This window comes from Pelobates fuscus, chromosome 10, assembly GCF_036172605.1.
Source record: "Pelobates fuscus isolate aPelFus1 chromosome 10, aPelFus1.pri, whole genome shotgun sequence".
NCBI classification, from domain to species: domain Eukaryota; kingdom Metazoa; phylum Chordata; class Amphibia; order Anura; family Pelobatidae; genus Pelobates; species Pelobates fuscus.
This window is the reverse complement of record NC_086326.1, coordinates 83,621,418-83,642,896: the sequence shown is the minus strand read 5'-3', so window position 1 is coordinate 83,642,896 and position 21,479 is coordinate 83,621,418. Positions and strand designations below refer to the sequence as shown.

The following is a 21,479-nucleotide window of genomic DNA, read 5'->3' as shown; positions in this document are numbered from 1 at the left end:
CGGAAAAAAGGTGACAATGTTTCTATAAAACGACAATGTATTATTGAGGTTAAGTGGTTTGTGTCCCATTAAGTCAGGAGCATAAACTGAATCTATACAGGTTGCATAAAATAAACTATTGTATTTATAACACACGATTTATGCTTGATAGAGAGTTCTGAATTAATTTAAAGGGAAAATTTGCTTCAAACCAACAATTCCTTGTGTGTATTGCCAAGTCGTTTTTGTAACTCAGACCGAAGCCACGTTCCCAAGAGATAAAAGAATGTTAGGGCTCACAAGAAATCGAAATTGTTCTAATTGGAATTAGAACACAGAGACTGCCTTCAAATACATTATCGCTTTGCAACAGTTTACTTCCCAATCGGAAATTTAAAGCGTAAAAATTTAAAATGACTGAATGGATTCATTTACTACAGGAAACACAGATTTTATTATTCACAGCATAGGTGATTTACATGAACTAATTCGCCTCCCTTCCTCCAATCCCAAAACTTTCACAGAATGCAAAAGTTTACATGACAGATTTGGGAGACCCCTCTGTCCAGAGGAGGGACAGGGGGAACTCAGGGTGTGTCTGTAATACAATGTTATTGAGATGATGTCAGTACTTGCATCCCCAGGCAGAGTTCTGCAATGCACACTGACTATACAGACTGCCCTCCCTTTTTCCACTCTCTCTCTTTCTCCTCCCTCTTTTCTTTTGCCTTCCTAAATGGATAGAGCTTGTCCTGGATAGGCACAGTTAACCAGGTTCCAAAAAGACTGTATCAAAGCCTCTGCAAGTTTTCCCCCCACCCCTCCAGAGTGTGCCTCTCCTGATCTGTCAGTCTGTAGTAGTCCAACAGGAGGAGAGGAGACTGTTAAACGCCTGGCTGGCTTTGCAAAATCCTACAAGATCTCTCTCCTTCTCTCTAATTGCACTGCTAACAGAGCAAAGTAAGGGCATTCTCACAAGAAGGAAAATCAACTTAATCACCTCACCTACTGGATTTTATTCTGCTTCTTCCCTAGGAAAACTGTACATATTTCATTTCAATGCTAAAACCAATGGATTTTATCTGCATGTATGGGATTGTAACTTGCTTTTTAGCTTCTTGTTGCTGGCTGACTGTGGATTCATTTATTGCAAAAGGTATGAATTTATGAAAAGTAGGGATCCAGTGCATTTAATTAAAAAGTTTTAAAGTTCAAGGCATAGGTTGTTTTTTTTTTTTTTTTAGTTTTTTTAAAACTATTAATTTTTGTAATTAATACTTTGTAAACAGTCATTAAGAATATCAACACTGTTCTGAAACCGATTTCAAAGACTAAAATATAGACTAAGCTACTAAGCTTCAAAATTGACACTTTAGGACCTTTTATTTTCCATTTGGTTTTGGTTGTAAACTAGAGCTGTAGGTCTGTTTTGCTGTGTGTATGTGTTATGTGTACCTGATATTGTAAGCAGTCAAAATGATTTATTTGGCATGGAATAAATAAGCCGGCAGGGGAAACATTAAACTGCAATCCTCTACATCACACAGACATCACTCAAAAAGCTCCCTATGCCTTCAGCTGGAATTATTGCTAGTCGAACAGCATCATAATTTAATGAATTCAAACTATTGAGCCCTGTTTACCACTTAGAAAACCTACCACTATTTCCAGCCCTTCTTCTGTTTTTTAAATAACCACGCTCATTCATTTCTAAAATGTGTGTAACCTAATCTGGCTGCTAGTTTTCTTAGGAGAGGAAGGGATGGAATTTCTGGTTTATTGAGACGTGGGTCATTAACGCATAGACAACCGCGTTTTACAGTGTTAGGTTTTATTTAAATGGATTTTGTCTCTTAGGTGAGTGACTGGTAGATTGTACAAAAAGCTCAGGCAAATTATTAGAGTGCCGCTTATACGGACGAGGATAGAGATTTGCCAACTTAATCCATGCAGGTTGTCTTCTGTTATGTATGACTTAATACATACATGTGTTTTGTTTTGACAGGTGCTCCCCTCACTCCATACAAACCAAGCTGCAGGGCATGGTTTTTATAAATCCTCCCTGGTGGAAACAACATAATAACTAAGAATTTAGTAAAATATTATGATATAAGTAAATATGCTGGTTAGTGCAGTGGTAACGCTATTGCCTTAGAACCGGGAAACCCAGGTTCGAATTCCAGTCAGACCTCACCAATAAGTGTTCCAGGGTAAGACAATATATATATATATATATATATATATATATATATATATATATATATCCACCTACCTTAAATCCTCATAGATTGTAAGCTTGTTTGAGCACAGGGCCACTTTCTATAATTGTAAAGTGCTGCTGAATATTTTGGCACTATATAAAGGATATACATACACACAAATGTACTTCCGCACATATGCGCACACATTACATTTTTTGACAATAGCTCACAAATGAATATTTCACATTAACCATCTACTTTTGATAATATTACAAAAATTCCCATCTTGCCTGAAGTATGCATTTCGTGAAAATGTGTTGTAGTGTTAGACTACAAAAAAGGAGGAGTTTTAGGATTTGGATTCCATGGGTAATGTATTAGATTTCCAAAGCCACAAGTCAGGCATAACAAAATAAAATGCTTGCTTATCTTCAACGATGTTTAACACTTTAGTACGTTTCTACAGACCTAAACAGTTTTCATTTACTTATTCCCAATAGAACCCTTCTCTGGAAAGCTAAGTGAATATGGTGTGATTGTCCCATTCAGTACAGATCGACTGGGACGATACCTTTCCCACGTGGTGTCAGCAACAGGAAAAACCAGAGGCGGGCAAAGCTCAAAGCACAATGGCAAGAGGGTGGCCCGCAGCATCTCTGACCCACCAGAAACGCATTCAGATGATAGCTACTTGTACTTCAATGTCACAGTCTTCGGGAAGCAGCTGCATCTACGTCTCAAGCCCAACAGACGTCTGGTTTCTCATGAGGCTACAATTGAGTGGCAGGAGGATTTTCAGGAGATTTTGCGAAGGTCGCTCCATGCTGGGTGTGTTTATACAGGAGATGTCACAGATATGCCAGGAGCAACTGTGGCCATAAGCAACTGTGATGGGCTGGTAAGTTGAGGCGTTACATCTTCTAATTCCTAGATGGTCAAGGCAACATTTCCCACCACGGGAGTTTTACAGCCTCCTGTTCATATGCAGCCTTTTGTAATTTCTGTTTAAAATGGGATTAGTTGGTTGTGCGAAATAGATCAATTTGGACATCAATTTTACCAAAAATAAAGACTTAGAGGTTTTAAATAGATGATACCATTGTATACTGCACATGCCGAATGCATTCCCATTATAACTCTCAGAATAATTTGGTCTACTGTCAGCTTGACAGTTGCCAAAAACATATTTAGACATCTCTAATGTGAGGTTATTTATAGTAATGGGAGCGTTATGAAGGTCTAATTGATGTTCTATCCACTCCAAGTTCAGTCTGTTTTTTTTTTTTTTTTTTTTAAATAATTGTGCTGCAGCCTTCTTGTAATTAACTGTGGTGTTTCTCAGTGGTTCTTGTAGACCTCTTGTACCTCATGTAATTTTTTGCTAATCCTTAAACAAGGTTCTGCTGAGTAGTGTTTCCTGGTAGCTCTGATACAAAAAGAGTCAGCATTCCTTTATCTGTCTTGGGTTGGTTATTGTTTACATTCCACACTGTATACCAGCTGTTAGCTAAGAATTATCTTGTTGGATGGGGAGAAATCTTGGCAATACATACTTGTGGAGATAGTTCCAACATGTGATCATCTTCGTTTCAAAAAACTTAATAAGACGTGAATATATGGGCCAGTATTTATCAGTATTGTATGTAAATTAGCCATGTGGTTTTGTTTTTCCTTTGTGTTCCAACACCAAAGGAATTTATAGATGACTAATTCTTGACTCAGACTTCACCACACCTCTTACTGCACATATGCTCAAGATTATTATTTTACAGTAAAAGTAAATATTTGAAGTGAAATTAAACTACTATATTAAAATAATAAAAGGTTAGTACTTCATTCCTTATGGAATTCCATAAGCTAAGTAACTTTAGGAAGCAAATCAAGTAGTGCAGCATATATGCTCATACACAAACAAGTAAAAAATCAACAGTTATATGGTTGCTGTCTGTGGGTGCCTATTCAATTGAGCAGTATATATTTTTCCTGTTTAAATGTTTTCTGCATATGCATTGAAGTGGCAGATGGACCTTGAATTAAAAAGGACCCTATAACAGTTTCATCTCATTGAAGTGTTAGAGAGTCTGGAGTCCCCTGGCATGGTCCTTTAAGTCCCCAGTTGTCCATTCCCCCTGAGCTGCTTTGGCTGATGAGCAATGGGCGGCAGTGATTGGCTGAGAGTGTCAGTTGACTGCCTTCAGCCTATCACGGTGCCCAGTCATGGTATGAATTTCTATGGCTAGAAGGAAGTATGTAATCTATGCCTTAGCCCAGGGCATGCCAATTTTGCTTTCAATCTAGGAGCCAGTTTATTTCCCCTACGACAAAAATGCAATTCTTAAAGGGACGCTATAGTCCCCATAACTACTACAGCCTAATGTAGTTGCTCTGGTGTCTGTAGATTGTCCCTGCAGAATTTTCAATGTTTACATTGCTGCCTAGTAACATCTAAAGTGTCTCCTATCTCAGTACTACACAATGTGCAGCACCTACATTCAGCGTCTCCACGCTCTGCATGGAGGCGCTGAACATTCCCCAGAGAGATGCACTGATTTATTGCATATCTACAAAGAGATGCTGATACATAATTAATAAGCTATGGAGGTGGGCCAGCTGCAGCGAGACTGGCACAGTGTTGGAAAAAAGGTGAGTAAGAACACCATTCACATACGATCAGAATTCCCATGCTGACAGACAGACACTCACACACACACACACCCCCCGACGGACACATGCTGACAGACACACTGGACACACACTCTCACACAGTCACAAAGCATTTTCATTTTTGATACATTCAAATGGATACACAAATACACATAGACATAAACACACAAATTAATTTTGTTTTTAAAAAATACATATTTTTCACCAACCTACCTTTTGAGCTCAGGGGGGTGGCTTCCCTGGGGTCCAGTGGGACGGGGCAGCAGCAAATTACAATGGGTTAGTGAGGCTGGCTGCGGCGAGTAGCTGCCGCTGTTCCAGCCCCCCTCCTCCTTTCTCTCCAGCCCCGTGCAGATCTCTGTGTGCTGGGAGGAAGTGAAGGGAACCTGTAGGGGAATGGGAAAGCAGCTGGCTCTGCATAATAGAGGCGGGCTGGAGGCAGGCTCTAAGGAACGTCGGCAGGCAAGCCAGCTCTTAGGAATGCGGGCTGGCGGACCGGCTCTGAGGAGCGCAGGGGGACGGGCTCTGAGCAATGTGGGTGGGCAGGCTCGGAGGAATGCAGGCGGCAATCAGGTAGTGTTTACATGCTGCCCTTCCAGCTTGCAATTTCCCTGCGGGAGGAGGAGGGAGGGAACGGGGCGACCAATCCCAGGCGCCAGGGCTAAATTCTTAGTCGCCATGGCGACCTGGGATTTGTCAAGACCTGCTTTAGCCATATCTCCAATTGAGCAATGCTGTAAGTAGCCAGGAGTATGCAGTATTAAACATCCTGAAAATTGTTTAATACTGAGTAGCAGGCCAGTGCCAGGTACTTTAAACGAAAAACTACAACATTAGGAATACAAACATGTATACAATAGGGAAAAGGGATTTCTTACCTTCTTTTTCCAGCAACTAGACTCACTCAGTGTTGTAGCCAGCTCTACCTCCCATGACATCATCCTGGAGGCGTTGCCTACTAATCTGATGATCGTTTAATCCACTGCTCCTCTGGTGTGTGAGTCCAGTCATATGCTTCTCATGGGGAAGCACTGAAAAAAAATGCTTCCCTTTGAGCTGTATTTGATGTTTGACATCCTCAGGAAGGCAGCCACAAGAGGTATACTTAACCCTTCAAAAAAACATTGGAGGGGTAGGTGGAATATCAGTACTTGCAATAGTATGTGGCTGCTGAAACTTCCCAAAAACCAGAGTCTCTTCTTTTCTGGTGGTACGATGGATGTAGGTAGTAGGATCAGGGAGCAGCGCCTGTGAAGGAATTCCCACGCTCAGAGCGATATGGAGGAGGGAAGGAATAAGACACGGCTATAGTGTAGTATATTGAGATCTTAAGTGATGGTAAATGAAGGGAAAGGAATTGCACTTACAATTTTCTGGAGCCTATACTCAGCTCCAGATATGTGCGCCTGGACGGTACCATCCCCGTCTATGGATATATAGATGGTCCTTGGATGTCCTCAAAAAGGGGGTCTCCAGTGGTGGTAGTGCATATCTCCTTTCCAATGGCAGTAGGCCGGTATTCGAATAATTGGTGATATATAAAAAGGATAAAAACACAAAATAGTGCTCTCTGGATAATACAAAATAAAATGATTTAAAAAATGGAGGTATACTCACAATGCAGAGCAAATAGGATATTGCTCAATATATGTAGGCGTAGGTGGTATGATCCCCACCAAGGATATCACTCCTCAAGTCCTCCAGTAGGGGTGTTGGAGAGAGTAAAAATAATTATATTATAAAATAAAATAAAATAAAATAGAATAAAAGGATAGGCTTGCAGGCTCCAATAGCATAAATGAGCTATCTTTATTGGAGATAAAAAATAGTAACATTAAACAGCTTTAAAAAACACTAACGCATTTCTCCTGCAAAGAGGCTTTATCAACTTTATCTATCCAACACCCCCACTGGAGGATTCGAAGAGTGATATCCTTGGTGGGGATCATACCACCTACGCCTACATATATTGAGCAATATCCTATTTGCTCTGCATTGTGAGTATACCTCCATTTTTTTTTATTATTTTGTATTATCCAGAGAGCACTATTTTGTGTTTTTATCCTTTTTATATATCACCAATTATTTGAATACCGGCCTACTGCCATTGGAAAGGAGATATGCCCTACCACCACTGGAGACCCCCTTTTTGAGGACATCCAAGGACCATCTACATATCAATAGGCAGGGATTGTACCGTCCAGGCGCACATATCTGGAGCTGAGTATAGGCTCCAGAAAATTGTAAGTGCAATTCCTTTCCCTTCATTTACCATCACTTAAGATCTCAATATACTACACTATAGCCGTGTCTTTTTCCTTCCCTCCTCCATATTGCTCTGAGCGTGGGAATTCCTTCACAGGCGCTGCTCCCTGATCCCACTACCTACTTCAACAAAACATTGTCATATCTTTTGAAAAACAACGTTTTAGATTAAAGGGAAAAAAACTAAAGTGCCACTGCACCGAGACTACTTCATTGAGAGTGCCTGCTACAATGACTTTTTTTTTTTGCGCAATTCTGGCCGCATAATTGTTGAAATTTGTAAAGCACATAATTTTGTATTTTTATATAAGCTCTCAATATGGCTAAATACTTATCTTTGAATTCTCGTACTTTCTAGTCCACATTTCTGTATGTGTCTGTTGCTAGAAACATCAGTGTGGGTACTGAACCAGCAACTGTATTTATGAGTATTTCCTAAAGATAATATATAATTTTGATGGCGTTGGAATTTCATTGAAATTCTAATGCAGACAACAGATAACAAAATAGGAATTACTTTGTCTTATGGTAAATGCCTAAGTTGATAAAATTTGACAAGTGGAGATTCTGCAGTCTAGTTTTGTCAATTCAATCATGCATAGTCTGCTGACTCAATGCAAGACACAATCTAATCATCAGTGTTATACTCTCTCTCTCACACATGATTGAACAAGCAGCTTCAAGTAAGTTTTACTTCCTTCTACTACATCCCTGGGCCACCACACTCCAGGCAGAGATGTCGCCATTGGGAGTCTTTGCAAAATATACAAAAACCTTTAACCCGTTAAGGACACATGACATGTGAGACATGTCATGATTCCCTTTTATTCCAGAAGTTGGGTCCTTAAGGGGTATAAGGTGAAAAATCTGCTTTCAGGACAACTAAAATTACCCAGACCATTTAATATCAAAAGTGGGGTAAGTGCTGTGGTCCTGTAGTAATAACCCTTAAGGTTCATATTTACCTGCTTCTTCTTGCGTCTGCTTTCTACACCGCCTCCTGGGGGAACACGGGTTTAACCAGTGTGCTATTCCTAGGAATGCTGGAAACGTGCATGGGGCATGCCTGAGAGATGTATACATGTACAGTTGGAAGATCTCTTCATCTTGCAACAGCCTGACAGAAATTAAAGAGTCTGATCAGTTATCATTTGATAGATTTTGGCTTGTAATTGTTTTGCATGCTCAAATCTTTATAGTTTTTGCACAAAATAAATACATGTTTTGCAGAATGCTGCACCAAAAAGCCTGCCTCCTTGGCCACGCCCCCTCATACCTTAAAGACTTCCTTATCAAACATATGCACACAGTCTCAGCCTCAAGATCACGGAGTGGGCAGCTTTTAATTCACAACCTGGCTGCAGACAGTCAGAGGAACTACAAACAGTAATATCCATACGATATGCCTCCCTGAGTGTCTTCTTCTAATGCATGTTTTGTTGTTCAAATCATTCAGGAATGTGAATGTATGAGCTGTGTGCATACCCTTTTAAGAAGTACTCACAACTCCCTGCCTGTGACACAGCCTGCCAAAGCATTTCCTGTAAAGCGAGATCTACTGTTTAAACTTCCTTTCTGGCACAGTTGGTTTAATTTAGAATTTCTAATCTCCTGCACTGTTAATAGCTTCTAGACCTTACTGGAGCCTCCTGTATGTGATTAAAGTTCAATCTACCAAGCAGTAGATAAAACTTCTAAAGTAAGCTAACACCATATTGAAAATTAAACCATTTTTTCATGCAGGCTGTTTAAGTCACAGCCAGGGTGTGTGTAGCTAGGGCTGCATGAACAGAAACAAAAGTGTGATCAAACTAATAAATGGCAGAGAATTGAGCAGTGAAACTGCAGGGACATGATCTATACCACATATCTGCTTTCTTATGCTAAAGTTGTTTTGATGACTATTGTGTCGCTTTAAGGGGTTAAGAACCACTTTCTTAGTGAGTTGTCATTAAACAATAAACACATACAAAACAAAAATGTATGACACCTTAGATATAAGCTACAAGGTTTCCTGGACACTATGCGGTATCTTCCCACACTAGGGCAATGTTATTCCAATGCTGAACAAGTGTGTAATTTTATGACGTTCAATTTACTATGGCACAATGTGTCATCCACAGCATCACCTACTGCTGGTGTTGGCACCTGTCTATTGGCGTAATGCTGGTGACGGTAAAGTGCACAGGTACCAGCTCTGCGGCTGTCCTGGACTGGTATAAGGGGAGGGAGCTGTTGGGAGCTCACAGTACTTCAATGTGAAAAACACCTTAAAAAGAAGTGTGTGGGTGTGTGTTTATGGATGTAAATATTTGTATGTGTGTACACGAGTCTGTATAATCAATGTGTGTATGAGTGTAAGTGTTCATTTATGTGCATATGTAAGGTAGGTACATGTGAATATGATTGTGTATGTATACGATTGTGTATGTGCATATGAATGTCAGTATGTGCGTATAGTCATGTAATTTCCCTTAACAAAAAGGGGCTTGGGGGTGTTGCAGAAGGCTACACAACATTTTCCTAAAAAAAAAAAAAATACCCTAGGAACACCTCGGGTGTCACCATCAATTCTAAAAGACACAATTATGTAAACACAGATCTCTTGCTAACCAATTTTGGCAATATTCTGCTTAGCGGTTCTCACTCTCCCTGTTACATCAATTAACCTGATTTTCATTATTCTGAATATTCCATTGTTTGCTGCCTAGAATTTTTTTTGGCTACATTTACAGTTTGTTGAGTCATCTGACTCGGATCCTTGGCTTATTTTAAGTTATCATAAACTGTCATACAGGTTCTGCTGTTGAAAATCGAGCCAAGGTCTGTCAGTATACATTTAGCATTTTACCTTCTGATACATTTTCTAAATTGCCTACATTTTGCTATTGAGGGATTCCAACCCTACCCATTCCTGTCAGAAGCACAGTTTTGCAACTCAAACTTTTTAGAAGGCGGTGTCTTAGGTACAATTTTGGTGTAAACAGCGAGGCTTTGATCAATGCTAAATAACTGTATCATCACAAAAAGGTAAAATACATGGCTGAATGGAGGGGCGGAGCCAAGCTGTGGAGCTGAACGGTCGCATGATACCCGCGCTCCGTGACCAGCAACCTGATAAACAACTCTAAACGGCTTTAAAACATATATAACCGAGGAAAAACGGATTCCCAGGCAACCCGAGCCAAGATGGGACGAAAAATAAAGAAGCAAAAACCTGACAAGCCGAAGCCAGGCTCCAGCATTGGAGACTTATGGAGGCAGGCACATGGCGCCCCTCTACCCAAAATGGCCGCCTACATGGGTGAAAGCTCCGATTTCTCGGACGACCAGCTCATGGAGCCCGAGGACTTCCACATGCCCTCCCTACAAGAGCCCAGCCAGAGACCGGAACTACGACTACCAAACCGGACTCTGCACCGGTGACCAAGGCGGACATGTAGGAGCTACTGGCAGGCCTGCGGAGGGACCTCCAAGGGGACATGGCGGCCTTCCGCAAAGACTTGCAGGGCCTACAGGGTCGAATGGATATCGTGGAAAAGGACTCCCATGACACGAAGGCACAAATTACTCACCTGCTACAGGAGATCCAAACAATCCACCGACACCATGCAGCCACGGAACAGAGATTCGCGGCAACAGAGATTCGCGGATTACAGGCGCAGCAACAATATTAAAATCAGAGGCCTTGCTGAAGTGATCCCGGACGCTGAAATACCACACTGCGTGAGGCGACTGATAACAGCAATTCTCGCACCTAAACAGGCGAAAGGGGTGATGTTTGCAGATGTGTTCCGCATCCCGAAACCAACAAAGGCACCGACCACGGCCCCACGGGACGTAATAGTCCGTTTTCACACTAAGCAAGACAAGGCTGCAGTAATGGGGGCACTCAAGGGGAAAACCCCCTACAACTTCGGGAACTCGAACCTCACTTTCTTCGCCGACTTATCGGGGAGCACTTTGGGTTGGCGCAGGACACTAAAGCCTTTCACATCAATACTCAGAGCCAAAGACATCCCCTATCGTTGGCGGGGATCTCAAGTCCTAACGGTCCTCTAGGCCGGCAACACATACCCTATCCGGGACCTCGAAGGAGCTGCGGCAATCTTGGAGACTCTGGGCCTCCCACGGGACGCATTAACGACCGGAGGAACGAGCACCACAGCGGCGACACACACGTGGGACCCGGCAGGAGCAGCCCCATTTGTGCCACGAAGACTCCACGAAGATACCTATAAGGCAGCCACTGCCTAAACCCTGGACATAAACTCCAGTAGGAGACCTCATACCAACCTACTCCTGCAAAACTCAACCAGTTCGTGTTTAATTATTGCTACAAAACCCCTGGAACCGAAGTCACTCTGCGGGCACACATCGTTGGCGATCATCACATCATCTGGTGTCCCTTTGGCGATCTAGGGCAAGTTGCTGTCTAACAGCCCTACTATTCAGAGCATTATATGTGCTCCCTTGGACTAGTGTGACATTAACACTCTGCTTCCTGCTCTGCTTGCGCTGCCTAGCATGTCAATGTGCTTTCACAAAAATCTATTGATTGGTACCTTTACTGTGCCACCGTGTTACCCATCGCACTGTAATAACACCATAGGAAATCACACTACATACACCACTAATGTACACCACTAATGTACATACACACACTACATACACCACTAACCCGTGCCTGGGCAAGTCCGTAAGATCTCCATATACATAAGCACTCATTTTTACCTATACAATTACAACTATACACTTTCTCACCCCGCTGATGTTTACGTTCACTTGCTTTACGTCTCAGGAACCCTTCCTTATCATCTCCATTATGGGAGTAAAACCGAACAGGCATATGTTCCTAGTCTTACGTAGCACTCAGACATTTGTATATAGCTTTTCGTTGCAATAACGTAATCTAATATGAGCAGCATGTATGCATGTAACAGGACAGACTTTATTTATCTCTCTTCTTTCTTTTCTTTTATGTTGGCTGCGGGACGGTACCTTGTAATCATAGCCGTCTACCTTCACCTTATGGTCCCGACCGAACTACTGTTCCTTGCAGCCAACATCATTACTACGTTATAAGATGTTCATTTCTGTAATAATGCACGTAACCTCACCTTGGCACGCATTTGCTCATACTCAAAGTTAACCGTATGCGTTATTTCTTCTTTGTTACACCTAGCAAGCCTTCACAGGCATAACTCCTTAACTTCTCATAATTACCTACCATGTATATTACCTATTATCAAACATACTTAGTGATTAAGATAGAACTGTTTTAAACTTAAATATAAAAAATGTGCATGTACTACTGCCACTGTTTTCCATGTATACAACGTGTGCGCTGTTGTGGCGCTTGACCTAACAATGTACCTACCTGCACAACAAAAATAAAGAATTAAAAAAAATAAAAAATACATGGCTGAATGAAAAGATATCCATTGGAAAAAAAGTGTAGCAAAGTGGTGTGAAATATTTGTTAACTGGCACGTTGGCACTTTGCACCTGCATGCATATCACACAAAATAAAAAGTATTTTTAGTCATTTTCATAAAGAGAATGTCTAAGCAACTACTGCATGGTTCCAAGAAAACTGCAGGATACTTATCTCTTTTATATATGTAAACAATTTGAAAACCTTTGAAAAAGTACTTAAAGTGTGATTTTTCCAGTAGTCGTTGAAAGACAAATATCTTTCACATTCTCTGCTTCTTGAAGTTCTGACAAAATATTTTACATACACATTGAATTTTACAAGTGGTTTCACATAGGTGCAACTTGTTGTTAGGTGTATTATAGGGGTTATAAAAGGATTCTTTAAAGAGTGACTTTTTAGTTTTGCTTTTCTAATTAAAAAAAAAAAAAAAAAAAAAAAAAAAAAAAGAGCTTTAAAGATACATGCGATTTTATCCTCATTATGGGACATGAGAGCCTCCATGCTTGATATTGAATCAAACAGGCTGCCTTGTTTGCGTAAATGGGTACTATAGTGCCAGGAATACAAAGCTGTCCCTCTGCCTTCCCCCACCATCATGCCCCCCATCGCATTAAATAAAAGGGTTAAAAACCCATTTTTTTTACCTGATCCCAGCACTGATGTCCCTCGGCGCTGCGTCAAAGCACCGCCTCCTCCGACATGCGGGTGCTATTGTGCATGCGTGTAAAATGCTGTGCTTACGCATTAGACCTCCCCATAGGAAAGCATTACATCAATGCTTTCCTATAGGGAACAATCTGATGCTGGATGTCCTCATGCAGAGCGTGAGTACGTCCAGCATCATTTAGCGGACCAAATGTCCATTTCGATCCAAGAAGCGTATCCCCTGGGGCTGTCTAGGAGATTTTGCAGCACTAAGTACAAAAGTACAAGGTAATTTGCAGCACTAAGTACAAAAGGGACACTGCACCCAGACCACTTCAACTAGCTGAAGTGGTCTGGGTGCCTATAGTGTCCCCTTAAAATGTACTTACTGGTACTGCAGTGAGTAAACTAATTGTATGTGTAATTGATTTCAAGAAATATGGATTGAGGTCACACACAAACAAAGCAAAGAGAGAGAACAGTCTCTATTGCTGGTGATTAGCTGTAAGTGCATGAGGTAGTGTGATCAGCTGTCTGCAAATCCATAATACTTTTACACAGGAGTCATCATGTCTACAGTGTTGTACTATTGCCTCTACTATAATAGAAGGATGACAGTCAATGCACACTGGCACAGGCCAGTGTTAGGGATGCAGTTTCTATTCCTAACTGTATAGTGTTACTTAAGAAAAAAAAAAATTATATATATATATATATATATATATATATATATATATACACTGCATTGCACTCAAAACAAAAAAAATATGTAATTTCCCTCCCTAACATCCTTCATATACATAAAAAAAAATCTCATATTTGACAATAAAATCCAGATCCCCAATTGTCACACAACACCACCACACACCACCTCACCTCACCCCGTTCCTTTAACCCCTTAAGGACCAAGCTTCTGGAATAAAAGGGAATCATGACATGTCACGTGTCCTTAAGGGGTTAATGGATAGCTAGTATGTTCCAGTTTGGGAACAAGACTCAGTTTAAACTGTAAGTTTAATTAAAAAAAATAAATAAATAATGGCTTACCATATTGATGCTATCACAAGGAACGTTTCCAAACCTCCTCCATGCAGCTCTTTTCTGTCCAAACCTCAGATTTGGGTCAGTCAGACACACCCCTCAATGCAGCCAATACAGACTGCTTGTCAGCTAGCAAGTCACATGTAATTTGGAATTAGGGCCCTTTCTCCTGGCTGCTTTTTCAATAACTGAGGAAGAGGGGTTTATACACAATTGCTAGCCTTCAGGTTTGTGATGTTATAACTCTCTTGGACTGAGAATGGAGGTTCGTTTGGGAGTGTGGAAATCTGAATCTGACACCTATTAAGTCAGAAAAGACAAAAGGCATCTTATCTTTTACTGAAAATGTTAGTGAATTAGAGTGTATATGTTAAGTACCTTAACCCCTTAAGGACACATGACGTGTGACATGTCATGATTCCCTTTTATTCCAGAAGCGTGGTCCTTAAGGGGTTAAAGGGACACTGCAGGCAAGAGTTGACCACAGCTACTATGAGTGCTTGGATACCAATCAAATCAATATGTTGTGAGCAGTACATGAAAAGAGTGCACATGTTGTACATTGAAGTCCTATATTACTGTAAGTTAATCAATTACTTAAACTTAAGTATCACTCTAAGGACCTTAATTAATATAGCTTTTTGCAGTGGTTATGGTGGAAATAGGCTTTAATGGCTTTCATAAAGTGAGACTTCAAAGTGAATTTCAACTTTAATTCCAAAATAGCCAAAGTAGTAAATATTTCCCTGTCAGATACCAGCGTGACTGCTTTTGCCTCAAAACGATCTTTTGGTGCCTAAAGCCAAGTACGTCTGCTGTGGCTCAGCTCGAGAAGTGATCCCGGAGTTGTTGCCGAGATTGCTTAATTGGTTTGATTCCTGCTGAATATTATTTCTACATACAAGGTGAGCAAGCTTAATGTAATGTTTCACAGCATATAGAAGTTTTCGCTAAAACATGCTGGATCTGGCAACCCTAACTGTAATAACTTTATCCAATTATGCGTTTAAAAAATAAAATAATGAAATGACCTGTAGATGTAAGCTTTCAAGATAATCTTTCTTTTTTTTTTCCCCTCTGGAGTATAACCCACTCTTACCTCCCTAATAAAAAAAATAATATACAGGGTTATGTACTAAAGTGTGAATTATCAGAAAAGTGATTTTCAAACTGGAGGCAAAAGTAGCTGAACCTAAAGGAGCTCTGCAGTTTCATCTTTTTGAATCGGTTATGATGCCTGGAGTCCTCTGCAGCTTTCCCTCCATTCCATGGGTGTCCAACCTTTTGGCTTCCGTGGGCCGCATTGAACGCAGACAAATTGTCTTGGACCACACATAAAATCTATAATATAATACATTTGAAAAAAAACATTTTATTAATTTTGTTTAGTAGATAACTCTCTTATTTGTTATCCTTAGGTGGAATTGACATATTTAAGGATACCAAATTAGGGAGCTATCTACTAAATACATACACATCTATATGCATATGGACACATAACCACAGATACACACATACAAACATATCTACACATAATCACATACACTCACAGACCTTTGCACACAATAACAAATATACACACAATCACAGATACACACACACACATACAATCACAGACCTATACACAGTCACATACGCACACATAATCACACACACAGACATACACATACAATCACAGACCTATACACACAATCACATACATGCATACACACCCACAAACACAATATCACAAACCCACATACCTATACACACAATTACAAATATACACAGTCACAAACATACACACATAATCACAGATTTACACATACACACACAATCACAGACCCCCACACACATACAATCACATACATACACAAACAATCACAGATCCACAGACACATACAATCACAGACCTATACACAAAATTACAGTTATACCCACACACCCACACAGACCTATACGCACAATCACACACATACAATCACAAATACCTGTACACACAATCACATACATTAACACACATAATCACAGATATACACACACAATCACAGACACATACACACAGTCACAGACCTATGTGCACAATCATATACCCACACACACATAATCAGAGATATACACACAGACCCCCCCCCCTCCACCACCACCACCCACACATACACAATCACTGACAAATCATACACAAAAAGTGCCTGAGCTCTCAGGCTGTCCCCCTCATGCCTGTAAACAAGTTTGTTAAAGTTTATTAAAGTTATAAAACAGTGTTTTTAAATGGAATAAAAAGTACTTATGTTATATATATATGATCTAAGTACTTTTATATACACATACATACATAATTAATAAGTGCATTTTAATATTAATCTATATAATTATATATATATATTAGTATTAAAATAAACTTAGAAAAACGTTAATTATATAATATATATATATAATAAAAATAATCAATAAATAAATTGAAAAAAATAAAATAAAACCAATTAAATTCAATTTTACAAAAATTATATACCTGTTTACATTTGTTCTAACTGTATTTTGATATTAATATACACAATTACATTTGGAATGACATTATAAATACATATATCCCCTTAACGACCGCAGACGTACTAGGTACGTCTGACAAAAACGGTCGTTAAGGACCGAATAGGATCCCTGGACTTACCTGGCGATCCCGGTCGGGGGAACTGCGCGAGACCCCAGCAGTCCCCCTGCAGCAGCTCCGGCCCTTCGGGGCCATGTGATCACCATGATCACATGGCCGCAATAGGAGGCTATGGAGCTGCCATCAGGGGGACTGTCTGAGTTGTCAGGCAGTCCCCCAGGCTGCTAAATAGTAAAAAAAAAATATTTAAAAAACATATTATACATATCTTATAAAATAATTAAAGCATTGTATAATATATTATACATGTATGATTTCATTATAAGTGTACTTTGAGATATATACATATATATATATATATATCTCAAAGTACACTTATAATGAAATCATATATATCCATTATATATGTATAATATATTATAAAATGCTTTAATTATGTTATAATATACATATATAGAAAATACAAGTGTGTGTGTTTATATATGTATATATATATATAAATATACATACACACATACATAAGTATTGTGTGTGTGTGTATGTATATATTTGTGCTCGGAATTTAATATGAAATGGATATTGTTTGATATGAAAAGTTGGTTGTGGTGTGCCGAAACCAACGTCCGAGTGGGCCTGTAAAAAAAAGAGGGCCCACCAAGGAGAATTGTATGTTCTAAGGGTGCTGGTGGGTGGGGAACACTTGAACTCGAACGTCAGAGGTGAGTAGGGGCTAGTGGTTTAAGTAGGGGACTTACTCCTCCCACAAATTCAGGCCTAATGGCCTTTCTACTTGTGCTCGGAATTTAATATGAAATGGATATTGTTTGATATGAAAAGTGTGTTGTGGTGTGCCGAAACCAACGTCCGAGTGGGCCTGTAAATAAAAGAGGACAAAGAGAAGTTCGAAAAGACACACTTTATTGCATATGTTTACATGACTAAATTCCTGAAGGCCTGGTGAAGCTCTTGTTCTGGTCGTGGAATGTACGTATTGTATATAGAGGATTTCCAACGACCCAGTCTTTTAATGATGTGGACCGGAGTGTTAGAACTAGAAGCTGCTGAAGCGGCTTTTATGTGGAAGGAATATTTAAAGCGGCACTGTCATGCCGAACTTACCTTTCGCCCAAAAGATTCCACTTCTCTCCCTCTCTCAGGATCTGTTCTTCTTTTCTTCCTATCTGCTCTAGTTTTCTTTAAAACATAAGACAAAGTAGGGACTATTTCTCTTATGGAGGTTTCCTACGCAGTGACCAGCGGTGACCAGCGGAGGAGCAAAGTGTGCTTCGTTCCGGTGGTCACAGCAATTTTCCCATGATCCTTTGCTTTCCTATCTGTTCCCGCGATGCTTCATGTCACTTAGACAAGACGCCGGTACAACTGCCGAATTGCATTCTAACAGTTTCTCCATTCGTGTTAGAACGCAATTCGGGACTTTGTTCGGATCGGAATTTCATTCTAATGAATGAAACTCCGATCCTATTCATTGCTGTGGCTGCATCTTGCAGCCGCTTAGTAGAAAACTCCCTAATTCCCACGGTTTTAGGGAGCTATCTACTAAAAGGCTGAAAGACCTAAATTGGTCTTTCAGACACATTTACTAATACTAAGTAAAAATTACTTAGTATTAGTAAATGACCTGCCCCTACTCGCTATACCGCGAGTAGGGGCATGTCTAGTAAGCAGTGAGCAGCCTGTGGCTCCTCACTGTAAAAATAAACAAAAAAACTCTATTACCCTAAAGGATAATGAGGGGGGGGCATTGTCCTCCTCCCCGGCCCCCACCCCTGAGCTGCGGGTGGGGGCCCTATAAAATAATAATGGGGGGGACCTACTGTCCTCCCCCCCGCCCCCACCCCTGAGCTGCGGGTGGGGGCCCTATAAAAGAATAATGGGGGGTGGGACCTACTGCCCTCCCCCCGGCCCCCACCCCTGCGCGGCGGGTGGGGGCTCAATAAAATAATAATGGGGGGGACCTACTGTCCTCCCCCCGGCCCACACCCCTGCGCGGTGGGTGGGGGCCCTAAGTTACAATAAGGAGGGGGGACCTACTGTCCTCCCCCCCAACCCCCACCCCTGAGCTGCGGGTGGGGGCCCTATAAAAGAATAATGGGGGGAACCTACTTTCCTCCCCCCCGGCCCCCACCCCTGCGCGGCGGGTGGGGGCCCTAAGTTACAATAAGGGGGGGACCTACTGTCCTCGCCCCTGCCCCCACCCCTGCGCGGTGGGTGGGGGCCCTAAAAAACAATAAGGGGGGTACCTACTGTCCCCCCCGGCCCCCACCCCTGAGCGGCGGGTGGGGGCCCTAAAAAACAATAAGGGGGGTACCTACTGTCCCCCCCCATCAAAGGTGACTAGGGGTCCCCAAGCCCCTAGTCACCCACCCCCCCACCCAAATAAAAAAGCCCCTACCTACCCCACTCACCCTAAAAAATAGTGAGGGGGAATAAAATTACTACCCTGTGAAGTAAAATTCAACTTACCATTCGACGTCTTCTTTTTTCTGAAATCTTCATTTTTCAGCCCCAAAAAATGGCAAATAAAAAGACACCATACCCGTCGAACTTAAAAATAAAATTCCCAACGAAAAAGAAAAAACCCGACGCTCAAAAAATTAATCCATCTTCACCCATGGAGGGCTCCGCGCAGACTGAGCTCTGCAGGGCAGGGGGAGGCTTATAAAGCCTTGCCACGCCCTGCAATTAGTCTAAGAACACTCATTTTACACAGCGTGGGAAAATTCCAAATAACTTTCCCACGCTGTGTAAAATGACACAGAGCACTGTGATTGGATGGCTTGAAATCCATCCAATCACAGTGCTCTGTGTCATTTTACACAGCGTGAGAAAGTTCTTTGGAATTTTCCCACGCTGTGTAAAATGACAAAGAGCACTCTGATTGGCTTAAACCCACCAATCAGAGTGTTCTTTGCCTAATTGCAGGGTGGGGCAAGGCTTTATAAGCCTTCCCCCGCTTTGCGGAGCTCAGTCTGCGCGGAGCCCTCCATGGGTGAAGATGGATAATTTTTTTTGCCCTCGGGTTTTTTCTTTTTCGTCGTTTTTTTTTTTGCGCTCTGGTTTTTTATTTTATTTTAAGTTCGATGGGTATAATGGATTTTTATTTGCCCTTTTTTGGGGCTGAAAAATGAAGATTTCAGAAAAAAGAAGACGTCGAATGGTAAGTTTAATTTTATTTACAGGGTAGTAATTTATTGGGTGGGGGTGGGTGACTAGGGGCTTGGGGACCCCTAGTCACCTTTGATGGAGGGGGGGTGGTTATTTGATTTAGGGCCCCCACCCGCCGCACAGGGGGCCTGGGGGGGGAGGACAGTAGGTCCCCCCCTCATTATCATTATGGCCCCCACCCGCCACACAGGGGTGGGGGCATGGGGGGGAGGACAGTAGGTCCCCCCCTCATTATCATTATGGCCCCCACCCGCCGCACAGGGGTGGGGGCCTGGGGGGGGAGGACAGTAGGTCCCCCCTCATTATCATTATGGCCCCCACCCGCCGCTCAAGGGTGGGAGCAGGGGGGGAGGACAGTAGGTCCCCATCCCCCATTGTAATTTATGGCCCCCACCTGCCGCGCAGGGGTGGGGGCTGGATAGTAGGGATTTTATTTTACAGTGAGCAGCCACAGGCTGTATAGCGAGTAGGGGCATTGGGGAGATTTTATTCTCCTTTATACTATTATAGGGGTCATATTGACCCCCATAGAGTGAGGGGGGGGGGACCTGGCGGGCTTGTGAAGTGGTGGGGAGCACTGCTCCCTGCCGCTTCTATCTTTACATATTACAAGGAGGGAGCTGCACGCCGGACAGTAGGTCCCCCCTCGTTATCATTATGGCCCCCACCCGCCGCTCAAGGGTGGGTGCAGGGGGGGAGGACAGTAGGTCCTCATCCCCCATTGTAATTTATGGCCCCCACCTGCCGCGCAGGGGTGGGGGCTGGATAGTAGGGATTTTATTTTACAGTGAGCAGCCACAGGCTGTATAGCGAGTAGGGGCATTGGGGAGATTTTATTCTCCTTTATACTATTATAGGGGTCATATTGACCCCCATAGAGTGAGGGGGGGGGCCTTGTGAAGTGGTGGGGAGCACTGCTCCCTGCCGCTTCTATCTTTACATATTACAAGGAGGGAGCTGCACGCCGGTAGCTCCCTCCTTGTAATAAACTGAACGAACAAACGAACACTGATACACAGTGTTTGTTTGTTCGTCTGATTTTTCTATTCATTCATTCGTCTGTCTGATGAATGAATGAATAGATGAAATTCCTGTTCGCATTTCCAGGTGTTTCACTGGGCATGTGCGGGAATCTCAGTGCTATCTAGTGTGGGCAGATGACGTGTCCCACAGGGACTTCATCTACCCACACAAAGATGGCGGCGCCCTAAATAAAGATCGGGCAGAAAATAAAGATTAATAAGTAGGTAATCTGGGGGGCTTAGGGACATTTGGGGGTGACTAAGGGGTCAATTGGATGTAGTGGAGGCGGGAGGGGGTTAAAAAAAAACAGGATTCGGCATGACAGTGCCGCTTTAACTATTAACTACATAATTATTTGATTTTATGAATTATAATTTGAGAGACTTGCCTGACAACCCAGGCAGACAGTCCAGAGAATTTAATTGGCAAGCCCTATATTAAACCGCAT

At 41.8% G+C, this 21,479-nt stretch overlaps 1 protein-coding gene across 2 annotated transcripts in view; it reads left to right on the top strand.

The window, feature by feature from the left end:
• Positions 1-803: 803 nt before the first annotated feature.
• The window catches only part of ADAMTS14 (ADAM metallopeptidase with thrombospondin type 1 motif 14), a 223,474-nt gene continuing 202,798 nt past the window's right edge, over positions 804-21,479 (top strand). For both annotated transcript variants that reach the window (XM_063434909.1, XM_063434908.1), the window contains exons 1-2: positions 804-1,135; positions 2,681-3,078. In XM_063434909.1, coding sequence (XP_063290979.1) covers positions 1,039-1,135; positions 2,681-3,078 — 495 coding nt within the window. In that variant the 5' untranslated portion in view covers positions 804-1,038. The remainder of the gene's footprint in view (positions 1,136-2,680; positions 3,079-21,479) is intronic.